The sequence below is a fragment of the Zalophus californianus genome, chromosome 14 (assembly GCF_009762305.2).
Source record: "Zalophus californianus isolate mZalCal1 chromosome 14, mZalCal1.pri.v2, whole genome shotgun sequence".
NCBI classification, from domain to species: Eukaryota; Metazoa; Chordata; class Mammalia; order Carnivora; family Otariidae; genus Zalophus; species Zalophus californianus.
The window spans coordinates 18,007,266-18,026,621 of record NC_045608.1 but is presented as its reverse complement, the minus strand read 5'-3'; the positions used below and the strand labels follow the sequence as shown (position 1 = coordinate 18,026,621).

General features: G+C 49.6%; 2 protein-coding genes across 9 annotated transcripts in view; one reads left to right on the top strand and one right to left on the bottom strand.

Moving 5' to 3' along the window:
• The first annotated feature begins 2,842 nt into the window (after positions 1 to 2,842).
• On the top strand, positions 2,843 to 7,640 carry ALKBH2 (alkB homolog 2, alpha-ketoglutarate dependent dioxygenase). Its single transcript, XM_027575664.2, has 3 exons — positions 2,843 to 3,706; positions 4,749 to 4,947; positions 6,211 to 7,640. Exons 1-3 carry the CDS (start codon positions 3,442 to 3,444, stop codon positions 6,515 to 6,517), a joined length of 771 nt encoding a protein of 256 aa, XP_027431465.2. The 5' UTR covers positions 2,843 to 3,441; the 3' UTR covers positions 6,518 to 7,640.
• The window catches only part of USP30 (ubiquitin specific peptidase 30), a 57,652-nt gene continuing 45,792 nt past the window's right edge, over positions 7,497 to 19,356 (bottom strand). For 3 of the 8 annotated variants that reach the window (XM_027575662.2, XM_027575660.2, XM_027575663.2), the window contains 8 exons: positions 19,122 to 19,167; positions 17,736 to 17,830; positions 12,945 to 13,004; positions 12,358 to 12,444; positions 11,686 to 11,766; positions 11,367 to 11,586; positions 9,448 to 9,568; positions 7,789 to 9,043 (listed from right to left, as the gene is read on the bottom strand). In XM_027575662.2, the coding sequence (XP_027431463.1) occupies positions 8,779 to 9,043; positions 9,448 to 9,568; positions 11,367 to 11,586; positions 11,686 to 11,766; positions 12,358 to 12,444; positions 12,945 to 13,004; positions 17,736 to 17,830; positions 19,122 to 19,167 (975 nt within the window). In that variant the 3' untranslated portion in view covers positions 7,789 to 8,778. Of the gene's footprint in view, positions 7,630 to 7,788; positions 9,044 to 9,447; positions 9,569 to 11,366; positions 11,587 to 11,685; positions 11,767 to 12,357; positions 12,445 to 12,944; positions 13,005 to 17,735; positions 17,831 to 19,121; positions 19,168 to 19,356 lie in introns of those variants that run through there. The other 5 variants (XM_027575659.1, XR_003516847.2, XR_003516846.2 and 2 more) reach the window with 5 other exon arrangements.

Sequence of the window (19,356 nt, the reverse complement as noted above, 5' to 3'; positions counted from 1 at the left end):
CCGTCCCTCCACCTCTACCGCGGGTGAAAAGGAGAAAAAAGTACCTACCCGAGGGGTTGTTGTGGGAGTGAAATCAGCATTAAAACAGTCGTTTGTTTTGCTCTCATCCAGTTTCACAACCTATTTTACTGGCCGTAAACTAGCGCCAAGTGCGGTCCTGCGTTTTGCCTAACCTGTAAGGTCTGGGGGAGACTTTAACTGAGGTCCTGAAGATTAAACTCCAAAGTCTGCACCCTCTTCAAGGCACCCCCGCAAGCCCCGTGCACCTGCCATCCTTCTTGTTCCCGCGTTCGTTCCCTCCCCACATCCAAACCGACAGCGGGTCCTCTTGGTTCTATCTGCAGAATAAATCCCGGATTCAACTGCCGCTCTTCATCACCTGGCTACAATCCCCGGCGGCTCTCCTCTTTCTTAGGAGAGTGATCCTTTTGAAATGTAAATTACATCATGGTAATCCCCAGGTAAAAATCCTCCCTGCAGTTTCCAAGTTTTAGAATAAACCCCAGCTTCTTACCCCGCCGGCCGAGCTGTGTCCCTGTAACCCAAGCCCTTACTCCTGTGAGGTGACAGCCAGCTTATCCCTTGTGTGGCCTGTACTCTCTTGCACACACTGTCCCCTACCTGGTAAGTTTTGGGTCTCAACTCAGGTCCCTTCCTCTGGAAGGCCTTCTCCTGCCCCCGCCCCCATTCTAGCTATTGTGTGACCAACACAATAGCTTCTGTACTATCTTAAATTATCTTACGCATTCTTGCCTTGTTTGTCTCCCATCTCCAAAAATTTAACCCTGCTGAGGGCAGATGAGGTGGGAAACAAAGGCAGAAGGAAACATAGATAAAATTAAATGTCCTTATAACCTGCAGCCCACTGACACATACTTGAGGCTGGCAGAGTATATAATGTTCCTCCCAGAAGCTCCAAACGGTCTTTGTCAATGCCTTCCTTGTTAGAGGGAAAAGCAACCTTAGTTTGACAGTGGCAGGGCCTCCGGTATCCGATGAGTCCTCTTTAGCATATGAGAATCCTTTTGGAACTCCCCTGATCTTTTCTTCCCGCAACCCCAAAGTATATAGTCAGTTGCTCCTCACGGTCCCGGGGCAGTGGGGACCAGAAGGCATTAGCAGCTCATCCTGCCCATGGGTCCTGTCCCCATGCCTTAATAAAACCACCATTTTGCACCCAACACATCTCAAGAATCCTTTCTTGGCCGTCAGCTCTGGACCCCACCGAACCTCACCCATATTCCAGAAACTACATCACAGGGACTTTATCCTCATTACGGTCGTGTTCCAGCGCCTAGGGCAAGGAGCCTGGTGTGTCAGGGCAGAAGCTCATAACTCAAAATCATGTGCCCTTACAGCCACTTCGAAATACATCTCAGTTTGGGTACAAAGTGAAACATAACACCATGTACGCCTGTAATCCCGCTCCCAGGTGTTCACCCAAGTGCAATTAAAATCTGCATTCACAGAAAAGCTTATACCGGAGTGGATATAGTAACTTCATCTGTAATTGCCCCAAGCTGGAAACAACTCAAAGGTCCCTCGACGGAGGGGGGCGGTGGGGGGCTGTTCGGTGAGTGGGTAAACAAACCGTGGGGCATCCGTACAACAGAATGCTGTTGAGCAATAAAACAACCGATACAAACAAGGGTATAGCTTCAAAGCATTAAGCTGAACGAAAGGCCAGACGTCAAAGGCTATCTATTGTATGATTTCATTCATAAGAAATTCTGGAAAAGGGGCGCCTGGGTGGCTCAGTAGGTTAAGTGTCTGCCTTCTGCTGGGGTCGTGATCCCAGGGTCCTGGGATCGAGCTCCACATCGGGCTCCTTGCTCAGCGGGAAGCCTGCTTCTCCCTCTGCTGCTCCCCCTGCTTGTGCTCTCTCTCTCTCTCTCTGAAATAAATAAAATCTTTAAAAAAAATTCTGGAGGGCGCCTGGGTGGCTCAGTTGGTTAGGCGACTGCCTTCGGCTCAGGTCATGATCCTGGAGTCCCTGGATCGAGTCCCGCATGGGGCTCCCTGCTCGGCAGGGAGTCTGCTTCTCCCTCTGACCCTCCCCCCTCTCATGTGCTCTCTCTCTCTCTCTCATTCTCTGTGTCTCAAATAAATAAATAAAATCTTTAAAAAGAAATAAAAAAATTAAAAAAATTCTGGAAAAGACGGAACTATAGAGACAGGAAACTGCTCAGTGATGGCCAGGGGCTCGGGGGTTAGCATCGGGCGAGGGCGAGTTTCTAACTAAAAGGCTTGGGGGAATTTTGTGGGGTGACAGAACCACTCCGGATCATGATCGTGGTGGTGGTCACACAGCTGTGTACTTCTGTCAAAATCTGCAGAACCGCGCACTAAGAAGATTAAAAACAAAGGCCCCGAATCCCACGGAGCTTTCATTGCACTGGGGGAGACAGAGATTCAACAAAAATGAAGAGCAGTAACAGAACCTGACATTTATTTGGAGCACGGACGCATTCCTGGCCCATCTTGTCATCTAATCCTCACAGTGCTCTCACCGCGGAGGTTTTATAGCCCCCACCGTGCAGGGGAAGCTATTCAAGCCCAGGGACGGTAAGCGACCTGCAAGAACCACACAGCCCGAGGGGTGGAGACGAATACAGAAGCCATGGGGTCGAGCTCCCACCGGGTGGCCCACCTCCCCAGGGACTAAGTGGCTAGGCGGAAAACCTGCAGTGCCCGCAGCGCGCCGAGGAGACCAACAGGTGGCACCAGGGAGCCGCTCGCAGCACTGTTTCGCCGAGGTGCCTACATTTCCCAGCGGGCCCCCGAAATCCACCCGGAAGTGACGCTAAGGCGCCGGTGTTGCCTCTTTCCCGCCAGCCCCGCCTCCGGTGTTTGCTGGGCTCTGGGCGGTGCGGCCGCTGTCTGCGGTGTCGAAGAGAGACTCCGCCCCCTGCTCGGTGTCACAGTCCTTATTTTCTGTCGGAGTTCGGCGTGCGTGTGACCACGTGTAACTGTTTTGGGATCAGATTCTGAATCCTAGCCGTTCCAGGATCACTATACTTACCTAAGGGGATACTGGCGTGGGAGGGCCGGTCAGTAGTCGGGGGAAAGGAGACCGGGAATCTGCTTCTCTGGGTGACTTTAGGCAAACCCCTTCCCTTGTCCAGGCGTGCTAGGGTGGGCATTCTTGAAAAGGTCAGGTGCTTGGTGGGTGGAATGCAGGCAGTTGGGGTTTTGCAAGCCAGCCAGCTGACTGTGATGCATAGCCAGGTGTGGGGGACCCACGACATGCTGAGCGACCCTTCCAACTTCAACATCCTCTACTTCCTTTCTAGGACATGGTGTTAAAAGTGGGAACTTGAAAACACCGAGTTCTGTGGGCCCACTTGGCCACCAAGCCAATTTTTTGCATCTGGGACAGAGCCTGGGCAATCTTTCTCTGCCCTGCTGCCGACTCCCAGGCCTTTGCTTTAGGGAGACAGAATGGACAGGTTCCTGGTGAAGGGGGCTTTAGGGGGCCTTTTGGGAAAGAGGGAGCTAGAGGTGAGTGGAGAAGGCCCAGCAGGGCCGAGAGGAGAGGAGGAGAGCAGCAGGAAGAGGCCCAGGGCAGAAACCCCAGGGAATGCAGGCCCCAGCTGGCGGCACATCCGAGCCGAGGGCCTGAGCTGTGATTACACAGTCCTGTTTGGCAAAGCCGAAGCGGACAAGATTTTCCAGGAGCTGGAGCAAGGAGTGGAGTATTTTACAGGTAAGCTGAGGACTTCAGGGTGTGTGCTGAAGACTTGTTTGATAAAACTAGTGCTCTGTGTTTGGGGAAATCTGAACCGGTGACTTCATTAACTGATTCAACACATACTCTCTGGGCACCTATGGGCCGAGCACCATGTTGGGTGCCTGGGATACAAACTGGAGAAAAGTTTGCCTGCCCACCAGGAGCTGACAGACTTGGGAGTGATTTGCCACCCGGCTGCTGATTAGAATCAGCTGGGAAAGGTAAAAAACAAAAGGGATGCTGGGTTCTACCCGAGAATCGGAGTAGCTGCGTGGGGAGGGGGGGGGCGTGCAGCCTGGGCGAGATCAGCTGAATCGGAGTAGCTGGGCGGGTGCAGCCTGGGTGGCAGTGTTTTTAGAAAGCCTCCAGCTGACTCTAAAGTGCAGCTGGTCTAGTAGGAGAGACAGCAAATAACCAGGTAATTCCCCCACAGCGGGGGTTCTCGGCATCACCCGGGGGGGCGGGGGGGTGGGGCCTTGTCACTTCCGAGAACTGGCATCACTGGAGCCCTCCCCCACGGTGTAGCGGCTGTTTCCAGGGCCTGCTGATGCTGTTGGTCCGGGAGCACACACTGAGAATGCCTACAAGGTGGCAGTGCACGTGGAGGCAGAGAGAAGCCCACGGGAGACCCCAGCCCACCGCCTTAAATGCATTGGCTTCATCTCTCTTGGGGGCCCCACACCCTTAGTCCCCACGGTTGGCAAAATCACCCTAGCGTGTAGCCTGACTTCGGCTTGCTTGCATTTCAGCCTCTTATTATGCTTCTCCTGGAGTTTAGGCAATTAAAGCATAGTGTTAAAAAAAAAAAATTGGACGAGAGCGTCTTTCTCTAAGTGTAGGACAAGAACCACTGTTCTTACATGAACATCTTGGGCAAGCCACAGTGATTTCTGTCCCTGGTCAGGAAGTGAAATGTTACTCCTGTTTCAGTTCCCTCTCGATCCTGAATCCTCAGGGAGCAAGCGTGCGGGCTACTCGCCTGCCTGCTCTTCTGAGCTGCCATGTTTTATCTGCGCAGGTGCACTGGCCAGGGTCCAGGTGTTCGGGAAGTGGCACAGTGTGCCCAGGAAGCAAGCGACCTATGGCAACGTGGGGCTGACCTACACGTTCTCGGGCCTCACTCTGTCTCCAAAGCCCTGGATCCCAGTTCTAGAGCACGTCCGGGATCGTGTTTCTATGGTGACAGGAGAGACCTTCAACTTTGTGCTTGTCAACAGGTGACACTCTACCTGGTTTTTTCCTTTTCAGGCTACTGGACTGAATTGTATAAATCTGCTTCTTCCGAAGGTGGGAATTTAGGATTCCATCATTTTTTTTTTTTAATTTAAATTCAATGAGCTAACAGAGTAAGTACATCCTTAGTTGCAGATGTAGGGTTCAGTGATTCATCAGTTGCATATAACACCCAGTGCTCATCACATCACGTGCCCCGCTTAATGCCCATCACCCGGTTGCCCCATCCTCCCCCCTCCAGCAGCCCTCAGTTTGTTCTCTAAAGATAAGATCCACCATATTTTATTCATTTGTACAACAAATCCCTTAGTGCAGCAGGGATGTGGCCTGGGGAGCATCAGCAGTTGGTCCTCGTGGAGGCCACGCTGCAGAGGAAGCGAGAGGTGATTCTCTCATGAACGAACCATTGAACAAGATCATTTCAGATGCTGATAAGTGTCTTCAAGAAAATTAAACAGGCTGATATAGCTGAGAATGGCTAGGAGAAAGGGGTCTGGGTTGAGGGCAGGGTTTCGCACCAGCAACACTCTGACATTTTGGGCCGGATACTTCTGTTGTCAGGGCTGCCCTGTGCTTTGCAGGATGTGAGCAGCCTCCCTGGCTTCCACCCCTTGGATGCCAGGAGCATCCCCTCCCCAGTCACAGCCACCAGAATGTCTCCAGACACTGCCGAGCGTCCCTTGGGGGACAGAACCACCCTGCTTACCAACCCTGAGTTTAGGGGAAGGTGGTTAGCAGAGGGCTCCCTGAGGTGCTGAGACTACAGGGAATGAGGGAGCAAGCCACACAGACGTCCTGAGGAAGAGCAGAGGGGGCTTGGAGTGTGTAAGGAGCGGAAATCCCACTGATAACTGCTGGAGCAGCAAATGAGGGGAGGGAGAGAGGGCTATTATGAGCTCAGAGACGGGCAGGGGCCAAACTGGCAAGGAGTCAGGGTTTTTTATTCTTAAGTGGGGGAGAAACCACTTGAAGGTTTACATACATGGACCGGGAAAACCCCAAGATGAGTTTTTGGCTGCTTTTGGTGAGTTACATTTTAAAGCACATGATCAAACAGGACAAGATCGAGTGGAAGCGCTTCAGGCTTGGCTCATCTGTAGACCCAGATGAGGCCCTCCAGCCCCCACAGACCCACAGCAGGGGCTGCTCGTGGCACCTGTCACGCTGGGGGAAAATGAGGATTCTGCCCTGTTGGCGGGTCCCAGGAGAGGGCTCTTTTGTAAACGGGGCTTGTGTTCTCACTGCAGGTATAAAGACGGCTGTGACCACATCGGTGAGCACCGAGATGATGAACGAGAACTGGCTCCCGGGAGCCCCATAGCTTCTGTCTCCTTTGGGGCCTGCAGAGACTTCTTCTTCCGGCATAAGGACTCTCGGGGGAGAAAGCCCACCCGGAAGGTGGAGGTGGTCAGGCTTCAGCTGGCCCACGGAAGTTTGCTTATGATGAACCACCCGACCAACACTTACTGGTACCACAGTCTCCCCGTACGAAAGAAGATTCTAGCTCCACGGGTCAATCTGACATTTCGCAAAATTCTGCCCGCTAAAAAGTAAAAACTTTGTCGGTGGTTTGTACTTCTCTTTTCTCCTTCCCTCTCTACTCCAAGACAGAGCTGGCTTCTCTTTTCCCAACAGGGAACATAGGAAAGGCTGCATCCAAGCATGGGGCTTATTACCTAACAATGCAGAATTCAGAAAGAGGATGGTTGTATCAAGTTGGTCAATTATGAAAAAATACCAGTTGGGTTTTTTTTTTTCCTAACAAAAAGATTCTTTTATTACTATAATACACAGCAGATACAAAAGGTACCTTTAGCAAATACATAAATCAGAAGTTATTATGGCATAAACTACTAGTTTAACTTAGGTTTTTGCCCAGAGAAGCCGCTCTGTAAATAACTTAAAGCTAGAAAGATGAGGTGGCTGCTACTTAATGCCTAATAATTTACAAAATGAAGAAGTCAGCTTTGAGTCTGGGTCAGAGACCGTGCATGTCCACCCCAGCCTCTGACCCGCCATCCACTTAACAGCTGAACGTTCCGGGCCCGGCATCTCTTTAACAGCAGATTTCAAAGGGGAAACGGCGGCAGAAGAGCAGTTACTGAAAGCTACAGTTTTGCAGTGCGGTGTAAGGGTCACGTCACCGGGTGTTTGTCCCCCGGACTCAGGCAAAACAGCTGTACTCGAGGCAACATCAAAGCCAGGGCCTGCGACGGAACTGGGAGGGACGCTTCACGCTGCTCTTCTCTCCCGGACGTCCGGGGCCTGGAGAACCTTCCAGTGTGTTCAGTCGGTCGAGAGCTGTGAGTCCTCGGGGTGTGTGCTGGGCCCGGCAGGACGGCGATCACCCGGGCCCCTTGCGCTCTTTGCAGACACCCAGGCCTGGTCTAGCAGTGTCTGCCAGCCCACCCCCACCAGGGGAAGCCTGGTTCTCAGCCTCTCAGCCTCACCTCGGGTGACCTTTTAGAAAGTTCGAATTCCAAATCTTAACTCTAAAGAGTCCGTTTGAATTTTTTTTTTTTTTTTTTTATAAAAAACCTAGCTAGAACATAGATTCCACTGTGTCCTCAAACTTCCTGTGGTGCTGGGCTGCATCCATGAGCCTTCTCCCAAGAGGGAAGAGAATGCCCAGTACAGTCTTTGTACAGCTGATGTAGAGTACGGACCTATAACAAAATGACAGGACTAGATGATCAGCTGTAAGAATACGTTTTTTACAAATTGCAAACTTCCTTCTCTTTTGTGGAAAGGGCTGGGGTTTGGATGCTCGCTGAGCCTAAGCCTTCCCTTGCCAAACGAGGAAGCCTGACTGTGGCCCTGCAGTCAGTGCCCTGCCAGCCCCCAGCTCCCGAATCTCATACAGCCCCCAGCTACACCTGTAAACCTCAGGAGCGCTGCAGGGGCAACAGAGTTAGAAATAACCGTCCACGGGGGGCGGGTGGTGGTGGTGTAAAAACGGGCTTTGTCCAGAGCAGAGGAGGTGCAGGGGTCGGCACAGACGCTGCCCCGTGCCCACTGTTCACACAGTTTGATGACAGACCATCGTCACGTCTCCCGTCCAGTGTGCCGACAGTTAAGAGCAAGCGGGAAGCAGCTCACAGCTGACAGAGCAGCAGAAGAATTAACCCCCCCGGGGGAGGGACAGATTTGGCAGGTGCACTTTGATGGCAGAAAGAATCCAAAGACTGGAAAAGACCCACAAAAAGAGAAGGCGGGTGTTCTTCAGGCGTCTTTCAGGCGTCCTGTTGCTCTCCGCAGAGAAACTTGGAAGGAGCAGAGCTTTTCTCAAAAGTTGTTCAGAGGACTCTTAGACAATGTGTGTTTTCCAGAATGGACGTGCTACAAAAGCAATCGAAAGTGAAAGGCACTTTTTCTTCTAAATTGTTGCCTTTAATAATTTCACCAATTTTCTGGGCCTGCTTATTAAAAATAAAAGATCTATGCTGAAACCGACTGGAGGATTAGACAAAGCTACCTCCCCTCTGAGAACACCTAACATAGCCGAATATAAAAAAGGTGGCTTCCGGAACCGGGTTTCTTTTAATTACCTGCATCAGCTGAGTAAAAAGACGTTCTAGACAGACTGACTCCTGTCGGAGCTCAGTGAGGACACCACCCAGCGCACGCTCCCAGAGCTGTTCAGGGGGCCAGATTTGGTTTGAACTGGGGGCCAGCGGCTCCTGCACGGAGCCTGCTCTGAGAACACACCAGAAGGCTGAGGACTCTAGCGGGGCCACCTGCGCACGCACACACAGCCAGATCTTGCCTGGTTCCTGGCCCGCGGGGACAGTGCCATCGGCTCTGGGGCAGGGCCGTCATTCTTCGGACCTGTACTCCCGGCCCTGGGGCTGCATCTTGGAAAGAACACGCTCGTAAAACAGCAGGTAGGCGCTGGAGGACAGGACCTCCTGCAGGCTGGCCTTGCGGACCGTGTCGTCGGAGATCCACAGCCACTGGTTGCTGGTTGAAAGAGGGTTCTTGGCTGACGGCGGGGACCGTCGGTAAGTCACGAAGTGTCCCGAGTGCATGTCTCCATGGTGGACCACAACTGCCATTAGCCGGAAGAGGTACGTGGAGGAGCTGAATGGGAGGAACACATGCAAGCCGTTTACAGATAACAAAAAAGAAGGGCCATGGGCAAAACCGAAAGGTGAAAGAATCCTAGCTGTTCGGTGATGGGGGACTGACACAGGGTACCTCCATACAAGTGAACACTACACGACCCTTAAAACGCAGACTGATGCATTCCCACATGTATACACAGAACACATATATTTAAATTTTATGTTCTTCTAGAATTCTTATTTTTGAAGTGCTTTCCAGGTGGGACAAAAATAAACAGGAATGTGTCATGGTGAAATTACACCTGAAGATGAAAGAAAAATGTCTGCATTGTCATCCGTTTCTGTGCACAGCTAATTCTGGAAACCAAGAGAACCAGCAGCTACGAGAAATGAAGACTGTGCTTCTCCGGGGTGGCTCACCTGTAGTCAGGAACCACCGGGAGCGGGAAGGGCATCGGGCCTGGCAGGGGGGGCAATAAAGATGGGGAGCAGGCGCCATTCATAAAAATGTGTGTTTTCGGGCCCCCGGGCTGACCCAGAACTGAAAGAGAAAAAGGCCCAAGGCAATTACCGCAGCAGTGGTTGTGGGAGAACACACCGCGGCCTCCATTACCTTGAGTTTAACTCCCCAACAATGCTGCAAAGAGAAAAGTTCATTTTGTGTTAGGTTGACTCCTACCTTTTTGTCCTTTTTTCCCAGACTTTATTTATTTATTTGAGAGAGAGAGAGAGAGGGAACAGGGGGAGAGGCAGAAGCAGGCTCCCCGCGGAGCAGGGAGCCCGATGCGGGGCTCTGAGCCGAAGGCAGACGCTTAACGACTGAGCCACCCAGGCACTCCTCCTTTTTGTCCTTGACTTTCTTAATCTCGAGTAGGAAAAGTGGGTCTAACTCCTGGTCTGCTGCTCACTTGGACAGCTTTGTGGATCTTGAAGCCCCCGTCCCTGTTTGCTAAAGATGCGCCGGAGTTAAGCTGTAGCTAATTTCCTGGCATTGCAACCTAAACCAAGGTTTCTCAACCCTGACGCTACTGACACATGGGCTGGGTTAATTCTTGGTTGTGGGGCTGTCCTGGGCATCTTGGGGGTTTCACAGCATCCCTGGCCTCTAACACCCGTCTCCTGGTTGTGACAGCCAAAAATGCCACCAGCCATTGCCCTATGTCTCCTGGGGGACAAAAGTCCCTGATGAGAACCATGGACCTCAACATTCTCTATTCTTTAACTGCCAGCTTCTAAAGAATACCAACATGTAACCGTGTTGCCAAATGTTGATGGGTGTAGATAAAATAACGAAGGAGATCTTGACCTGTCTTGCCCTTTCAAGTGCCCTGTGCGGGGCCCTTTAAGTACCCAGCAGGTCCCTGTGGGCCGTATAGTAGCCACAGCGAGCACCCTGCGACAAGGAGCAGACCCGCAGCCCCGGCCGGGGGAGCAGGGATCCAGGGTGAGGCGGTCCAAAGCCTGGGCCCTCTTCCCACCACGGCTGCTCTGACATTCGTCTACTGATCTGCTGAACAAAGGCAAAATACAGTCTCCCTGTGAATGGTGTCCTGCCAGGCCACACAACCGTGGAGGCGGGAAAGAATAAAAGCAGCAAGGGACGCTAAGCAGGGGCATCCGGGGTGCGGGGAAGCCAGGCCTCTGGCTTGACTGGGAGCAGGTGCGGGCGGGGAGTCTGGGCTCGGAGCCCTCAGAGTCGGTGGGTTTTCCTGGTCTACGTAATTCTAAAGAACTCAAAGAGTTAGAAAAGATAGCTTTTAAAAACTGCCCAACGCTGCCTTCTGGTGCCCGTCCTCCCCGTGGACTGATGTTTGCTCTGTGACTAGTCATTTCACCTCCCGGGGCCTTGATTTTCCCCTCAGCCAAGACTGGGGGCAGTAAGAGCTACCTGCTCCCGGGGGCCCCGACTCGGTAATTAGTCTCAAGTGAGGAGAGCAGTGGAGACAGATCAGGAAGGAGCTCAGTAACGAAGACGCGGTCCTTAGCCAGAACTTCTCCTCCCCGCATCTGTATAAGCGACAGGACCCTACCGGGCGGGGTGGGGGAAAAAATTCATTGGAATGCTAGGGGCCAATTACCATCCTGTCAGCAATCTTAAGGTTTTCTTCCCATATTTCTTCAACTGTGATGCTGTTTTTAAAACCATACACCTTCTTACTATATAAGTTTAACCTCTTTTAAGGAATCTTCCCTCCCGTACCCCCAATCCTGCTATTCTCAAGAGCTTGAGAAACCGCTGGACTAGCTCCCCTCGTGGCCTAAGGGCCCCAGAAGGTGGTGACACCAAATTCCTTTTCCCTGTGCTGTAAGTTCCGTGCGTTAGCCCCTTGGGCACACACCTGATCTGGGGGCGGCCGGCCCGTCCTGCAGGTCCAGGGTGGGCCCCGCGGTCTCGCTGGGCTTGGGGCTGTGCTGACCAGGTCTGTGCCCGAGGAGGTGATACTTATAGATGTCCATCATCAGGAACTCGTTGAACTGCACGTGCTCATGCCGCTTCAGGGGTGTGCCGTGGCTGGACCAGCTCAGCCGCTGCAGGTGGATGCACAGACACTGAGGGAGCTGCAGGGACGGGAGAGAAACCGGACGTGGCTGAGTGTCGGGGGTGGGACACAGGGGTCCCCGAGGGCAAAGCCAACAAGGCGTGTGGAGTGGGCTCACCTTGCCTAGTTTCAGCTGTTTAACAAAGGTGGTCCTCTGGTGTTCCACCTTCTCCCCATTCAACGTCCCTCTGGCTTCGATCTGAAATAAGAGAAAGATCGCTCTGCAGAATTTCTTGAAATGATACATCTGGGGAGGGCCACAGCCAGGTTGGTGCTACACCTGTATTCAGTTGGCACCTGACTTTGACCTGAGAAAGGAGCTCAGCTGCCCAGTTAATCGTGAGTCGTTCGCACTGGTTTAGTCGTTAAGTAACAGTGACAGTGGGGACAAGAGAAATGACAGCGCGATGCAGGAACTCTGCTGTGGCGCGTCATCTATTTTGTTCTGTGTCCTCAGAAATTCTGCCCACGGCTCCTCTTCAGAGGATGACACACGAACGCTCAGGGGAGTCAGGCAGGTGACTGTCGGTCGGGAGGCGGGGGGGGGGGGGGTGGGGGAGGTCCTGTCTCGAAGCACAGCCCTCAGGGTTTTCCTTTAACTATTCTGCAGATGAAGTGAACTCATCTGGGGAAGAGCTACCAGTTTCCTAGCCAAGTTACGTGGCTATGGCCGAAAAGGCCCCTGGGTATAGTCAGAGGAGCTCAGGCCAGTGGTGAGCGGTGGTGGGAGAGGTGCTGCATCAGGACACACAGGCCAGCTAGGGGGTGATACCAGGCGTTAGAGGCTTACCTGCGTACAGTTGTCACATACGACGTCCCGCACAGATTCGGATGAGATGAAGTGGTGAAGGCAGTGGTCCAGGGTCAGTGGATGCCCCTTTAGCACCAGAAAACAAGATGCATGATTACAGTTCAGTTACAATGAAACTATTAACAGAAGGCAATGTGATCCCAGAGCTTTATTTTTGCTTATAAGGGCAATAAAGCTTCACAGATGCAACTGGACGGTCCCTGAGCAAACGTGGAGCTCAAAGCATCCTAGGCTTGCTATTATGGGCGGATTCAAGGCTAGGAGGATGTACGTAACACTGCAGAAACTTATGGACTCCCACACTGTTTTAGAGATCTTTGAATTTGAGATTAATACGTGTGTGTCTGTGTTGAAAAACGCCGAAATTCCTGCAGCCAGAGAAAAACCATCCACTTTCTTCTCCCCCCAGATCAGGCCATGGTACCACACGTGACAACCAAGACGGGTTCAGCCAACCATGTGTCTGAGTAACGCATAGTACCTTGGCTACACAACATGTCTCAAAGCCCGTTCGGATTTGAATGTCTCCACAACGGACCCCAAATAAACCATCGCTCGGTACATACCCACGTGGCAGCTGGAATACTCAGTGAAAGGCTGTCGAAAGTATCAAATCGAACAGGACTCTGAAACAAACATTGCAGAAAATCCAGAAAGGACATGGGTTCAAGTCAGAGCTTTAGAGATGGGGGGACACATGCCTATGAAACAATTTAATATATAGATGCCCAACACTGACATAATGAAAGATGGCGTACTTACCTAGAAGCAAATTCTATTACAAACAACTTTGTCAACGTAAGAGGTACAGTGATACTGAAGGACAGCTTATGAGATAACTTTAAGAGAACATACCTGACCCAGCAATGTAGGAATTTTATCTTCAGGAAATAACCATGGACAAAACTATAAGGATGTTCATCCTGGCATTATTTATAACAGCAAAATATGAATAGTTGAAATTTCTAGGGAATGATTAAATAAATTATGTCATGTCCACAGAACAGTATGCTCTGTTCAAAATAGCACAGTAGAGGAATGTGTGAGTGTATGGAAAGATGTACCTGTTCTGCTATTAACTGCAAAAAAACCCAGATGATAAAATAGGGTAAGAGTTGCTGCTTTTGGTGATGGCACAGTAGCTTGGCTAGACTAGCTCTCCTTGAGATAATGCATATAAATTCTGGACCAAAACAAAACACAACCGTTTGGATGACTGGAGAGCTACTGTCAACTCTTGGGAAACAGGAACTCCGCTGTGAGATTTGCATTGTGTGACTTTTCGCTTGAGGGAACTCCCGGGTCTCTGCAGTTCAGTGTCAGGTGGCAAAAAGCTGCAGTCTCACAGGATGGAGGTATCAGAAGACAGAGTTCGGGGCTGGTACAGAGGCTCGGGAAAATCCCAGAAAGAGGGGAGCCACCAAGAGGATGAGCCCCCAAATCAATGTATAAGCCCTGCCCAACTCCAAGGCATACACATGCGCGTGTGCACACCCACAAAAACACACCCACACAGGGAAACTCCAGGAGCCTGGCAAAAAAGCAGAAGCTAGAAGCTGAGAAAACTGCAGATTTTGCTGCCTGACGTGGGAAAGACAGTTTGGCTTTGAGCTCAGCCAAGTTAACTGCACATCAGAACAGAATTCATTATTTTTCAGAGAAACATAACAGAATCCAAAGTCTCTACTACAATGTTAAATATGCAATAAAAAATTACTAGACATACAGCACAAAGAGGAAAATATGACCCATGGTGAAGGATCCTATGGATGACCTGGATGCTGAAATTAGCACAAGGACCTTAAAAAGGATTATGGCAAATAAGCTCAAGGATACAAAGGAAGACAGTTATTTAGTCCTGGTGGGGGACAAATGGAGAGTCTCAGCAGATAAATGGAAACTATAAAGAACCAAATGGATATTATACAACTAAGAACAATAACTAAAATGAAAAGTTTGCTGGGGGGCACCGGGGTGGCTCAGTTGGTTAAGCCTCTGCCTTCGGCTCAGGTCATGATCCCAGGGTCCTGGGATCAAGTCCCGCATCGGGCTCCCCGCTCGGCAGGGAGCCTGCTTCTCCTTCTCCCTCTGCCTGCTGCTCTCCCTGCTTGTGCCACAATTGCTGTCTGTCAAATAAATAAAATCTTTAAAAAAAAAAAAAAGGAAAGAAAGAAAAGTTCACTGGACAAGCAAAGTGAAGATGGAGAAGAGAGTCCATGAACTTGAAGATAAGTCCACAGATATTATCCAATTTGAAGAACATGGAGGAAAGAGGTTGAAGAAAAATGAACCAAGCCTCAGTGAGCTGTGGAACAATATCAAGCAGACCAACACGTAGAGAATGGGGCATAAAATTTTTTGGAAAAATAATGGCCAAAAAAATGTGCAAATCTGGTGAAAAACATAAATGTACAGATTTATGAAGTTCAGCAAATTCCAAGCAAATACAAAGAAAAGGACACCGAGGCACAGGGTGGACAGACGGCTGAAACTCAAAAGTAGCGAGAAAATCTTGTAAGCTGGCAGAGGAAGAAAAGTGACACTACGTACAGGAGGACGCCGTGAATGATGCTGGCTGTGCATCAGAAAAGGTGGAGGCCAGAAGCCAAGAGAACACCTTTACAGTGACGAACTGAAAGTAACCAAGGCAGGCGTGCGGGTGCCCCCTCCACGGTGGGGGTTGGGGTGCTGCTGGGAGAGAGAATGACCCTGAGAGGTAGGGCCCCGGTTCTGCTGCTCTGTGGCATCGGGCAAGTCGCATTTCCTCAGGGGGGCGCTCTGACTGGTGGGAACAGGGGGTGGAAGCTCAAGGGCAGACAAGGCCCTCGAGGGTTCGGCTCCGCCCCTGAAGGGGAGATGTCACCCTCCCGCACAGGCTTCTAGGCCTATCTTCCTGCTTTGATGCCACGTGTCACGTTTCAGCTATTCTTTGCCTGATGCTCAAGTGCAATGTGTAGACTGCTTCACTCGTAACAGGTGGCTGTGGCGGGGATCAGAAAGAGGTGCACAACCAGCAGCGGGTGCGTGGAGGGTGGGGAGAACAGCGGGGAGCGAGCAGAGAGTAGGGTTGCTGGAAATTCACCGGTCACAGCCTGAGAGCCCGTGGTGCATCTGAGAGGCTCCTTCGGCCCCTGCCAGGCTGCTCAAGAAGCAATGTGGTTTTCAGAGCTAGTGGGCAAGGTGTGGAGAGTAGAGACTTCGGGAAGGTCTGATTTCCTGCACTATCCTCCACCCAGATCTTCCCCTCCATCTTCCTCCATTGTGAAACAGCAAGTCAGCAGTGGGGGGAATCTGGACATAAGGTTTCCGTGTGCTGTAAGATGATGCAAGGCAATCGCTACCACAGACTCTGTCTGGCTCGTCTTCCCCTCCACAAACTGAGACGACCTTCCGTAGTCATCTGCTTCCTAACGAGACTCCATGACTGGAAACAGAGGCACCCAATGACTTCAGTCAAAAAAACAAAATAAGCCAAATCAAACTGAACCCGAACAACAGCAACACTGTCAACCCCCAAATCTGTACCAAACAAAACTATTCCTGGGGGGGGAAAATAGGCAAAACAGAAGAATTTTCATAGAAATGAAAACTAAATGAATTTGTTGCCAAGGGATATAAGAAATGTTACAAAAAAATTATGAAACAAATAGAAAACAAACAGTGAACTAGCAGACCTAAATCCGACCACATAAAAATGTTAAATGTAAATGGACTAAACACGCCAATTAAAAGGCAAATTGTCAAACTGAACCCAAATATATGCTATCTACAAAAACCACACTCTAAATACAAAGACAAAGTTAGGTCAAAAATAAAAGAACAGAAAGAGATATCCTATAGAAACACTAGTTAGGGGTGCCTGGGTGGCTTACTCGGTTAAGCATCTGACTCTTTTTTTTTTTTTAAAGATTTTATTTATTTATTTATTTGACAGAGAGATAGAGAGCACAAGTAGGCAGAGCGGCAGGCAGAGGGAGAGGGAGAAGCAGACTCCCCAGGGAGCAGGGAGCCCGATGCGGGGCTCGATCCCAGGACCCTGAGATCATGACCTGAGCCAGGAGGCAGACGCTTAACCGACTGAGCCACCCAGGCGCCCTTAAGCATCTGACTCTTGATTTTGACTCAGGTCATGACCTCAGGGTTGAGATGGAGCCTAGCATCAGGCTCCATGATCATCGGGGAGTCCGCTTGAGAGACTCTCCCTCTCCATCTGCCCCTCCCCCTGCTCTCTCTCTTTCAAATAAATAAATAAAATTAAAAAAAAAAAAAAAAGGGAAAGAAAGAAACACCACTCAGATAGACTCCAGGGCAAGGAGTCTTACCAGAGATAAAAAGGGACATTTTATCAAGACAGTGTACCTAACAGCAAAGTCTCATAAAAAACTCCGCAAAAATAAAACTCAAGAAAGAAAAAGAAATGGATGATTCTAGGAAATATTTAAGGAAGAAACAATACTGATCTAAACCCAAGTCCTTCAGGAAATGGGGGAAGAAACGCTTCCCAGCTCATGTTATGAGGGTGGTATAATCCTCATAACAAAACCTGACAAGACATTACGAGAAAACTGTTAAGACCAATATTCTGCACAAACAGACACTAACCTCCTTTAGATAATATCAGCAAACCAAATCCAGTAATACATGTAAGAAAGTACATCACAATAAAGTGGAGTTTATTCCAGAAACACAAGCCTAGTTTAACATTAGAAAAATCAATCACTGCAACTCACCACATTAATGGAATAAAAGAAAACCATGCTGCTGAGTGAAAGAAGCTAGTCACAAAGGACCATGTATCGTATGATTCCGTGCCTATAAAATATCCAGAATAGGCAAAACTATAGGGACACAAAGTAGGTTAGTGGTCGCCTAAGGCTAGAAGAGCGGGGGAAATGGAGGGTAGCTGCTAACGGGCACAGGTGGTTTTTTTTTTGGTGGGGGTGGGGAGGATGGCAGTATCCTAAAATTGATCGAGGCAACAGTTACACAATTTTCTATTTTTGTATTTACGTTGGAAATTTTCCAAATAAAAACTACTTTAAAACGTTGAAAGCAAACCCCCCCCAAGCCCCCAAAAACCCAACCAAACAACAGAATCTGTTGTGTCTACTGTCAGTATAGACCCAACCTTGAGACGCAGTTCCTGCCAATCCGCAGTGGGTCTGCTGCTCTCGGTGCAGAAGAGGCCACCCGAGGGTCACTGACTAAAGGGAGGCAGTCTGTCCACGAGGTGCGCAAAGCCCAGGCGGCCACAAACGCCCCCGACCAACGTCAGTCCACACTCACTAGATACTTCCCAAGTCTCGACTTGAAAGAAAACCTCGCCAGAAAATATCAAGCGCTGGTATTGTATTTACCTGGTGTTCACAGTGTTTGCAGATCATGTTGCTCGTCAGCCTTCCATGGAAAGGATGCTGAGATTTCCAGTGATTGGACGTGGGGTGAGGTGAGCCTGGAAACACAGAACATGTCTTGCTATGCCACCTTGAGCCCTCTGGCACCAACCTCCAAACTCACCCTCCTTCTTAGTATTTGGTAGCAACTCCCTCTTTAGGAAGAAAAATGTTCCTGAAAAGTAAACTGAAATAGCTTTCCTTAATGACTTCCATCAAAAAGGCAACCCATCCCCTTCCCAGGAGAATTTATGCAAGTCCTTAAATGTGGTTTCTGTATAATGGGTACAGCCACATTTAAAAAAGGAATTTATATTATATGTTAACTAACTTGAATTTAAATAAAATCTTGAAAGGAAAAAAATGAAATAAAAAAGGAACTGGTGTTGAATAATGTATTTTCACAAACATTTGCCTAAGATGTTTGAGATGTCCAAGGAAGGGTACCACAAGGGAACATTCCAGAAAGTGAGATAAACTTCTGAAAATCATCAGAATAAGCAAGTTCTGAAAAACTGGATTTTTTTTTTTTTTTGGATAGGACAGGAGTTGGAGGAATCAACAGTGTGGCAGGCTAGTCAGAAACACATATCCTAGAGTCAGGCGGCCCTGGGCTGTATCCTGGCTTTGCTTCTTATTAGTTTTATGACCCAGGAAGTCACTTCATCTCTGTGAGCCTCGGTTCACTGGGAATGGGGACAATGATTAACTCATTAGCCCCACAATCAACTGGCTTTGCTTCTCATTAGTTTTATGACCCAGGAAGTCACTTCATCTCTGTGAACCTTGGTTCACTGGGAATGAGGACAATGATTAACCCATTATCCCCACGATGAACTTCGCACCATTGCTGTGAGGCTTAAATGAGATGCTACAGTGCCTGGCACACAGTTTGGGCCTCAAAAGATAACCACTGTTATTACTACTGATGCACAAAGGAATTCACATGTCTTTTCTTTTTTTTCCCTTAAGTTTAGGTCTTAAGAAAACAACAATCTCCTTCTAACGAGGACGGTGATCATTTGCTGAGGATATGACAGTTTCAGCCTAAGAAGCTCCTCACGAGATCAATTCAAGAAGGTAGAAAGGAAACCCTTGTTTGAAGTAGAAATAAGTCCGTCACTTTTTTTCCAGGCAGGAAACTGAGCAAGGTGTGAGGGAACAATTCAAGATGGCCCAAGGGAACAAGGTAGAGCTGTTTCTAAAACCCAAGTTCCTTTGCAAGTACACACAGTTCAAGTTGGACTGGATGTCCCCAGAAAAAAAGTTATTGTTTCTGTAAACACGCACATCACTGTCACACCTCAAAAGTACCCGTCTTGCGTCTTATAGTTTGAAGGGAATGATTACCTCTCGTGCGGCAGGTTATTTGTTTAGGAGTTACTTCTGGCTGCTGCTGTAGGGAAAAAAAAGAAGAAAAAAAAAAAACCAGACTGAAAACCCAGCTGCGATCCCTTTTAACCCCCTCACCTGCTCCTGAAGCTTACAAGTTTCTCTGCTGGTTGTACCACTTAAACCCAATTTTTAACCAGATCCTGAAAGTAGCCCTGATGATTCTCTCTGGTTGGTTCCTGTACCTAATCCT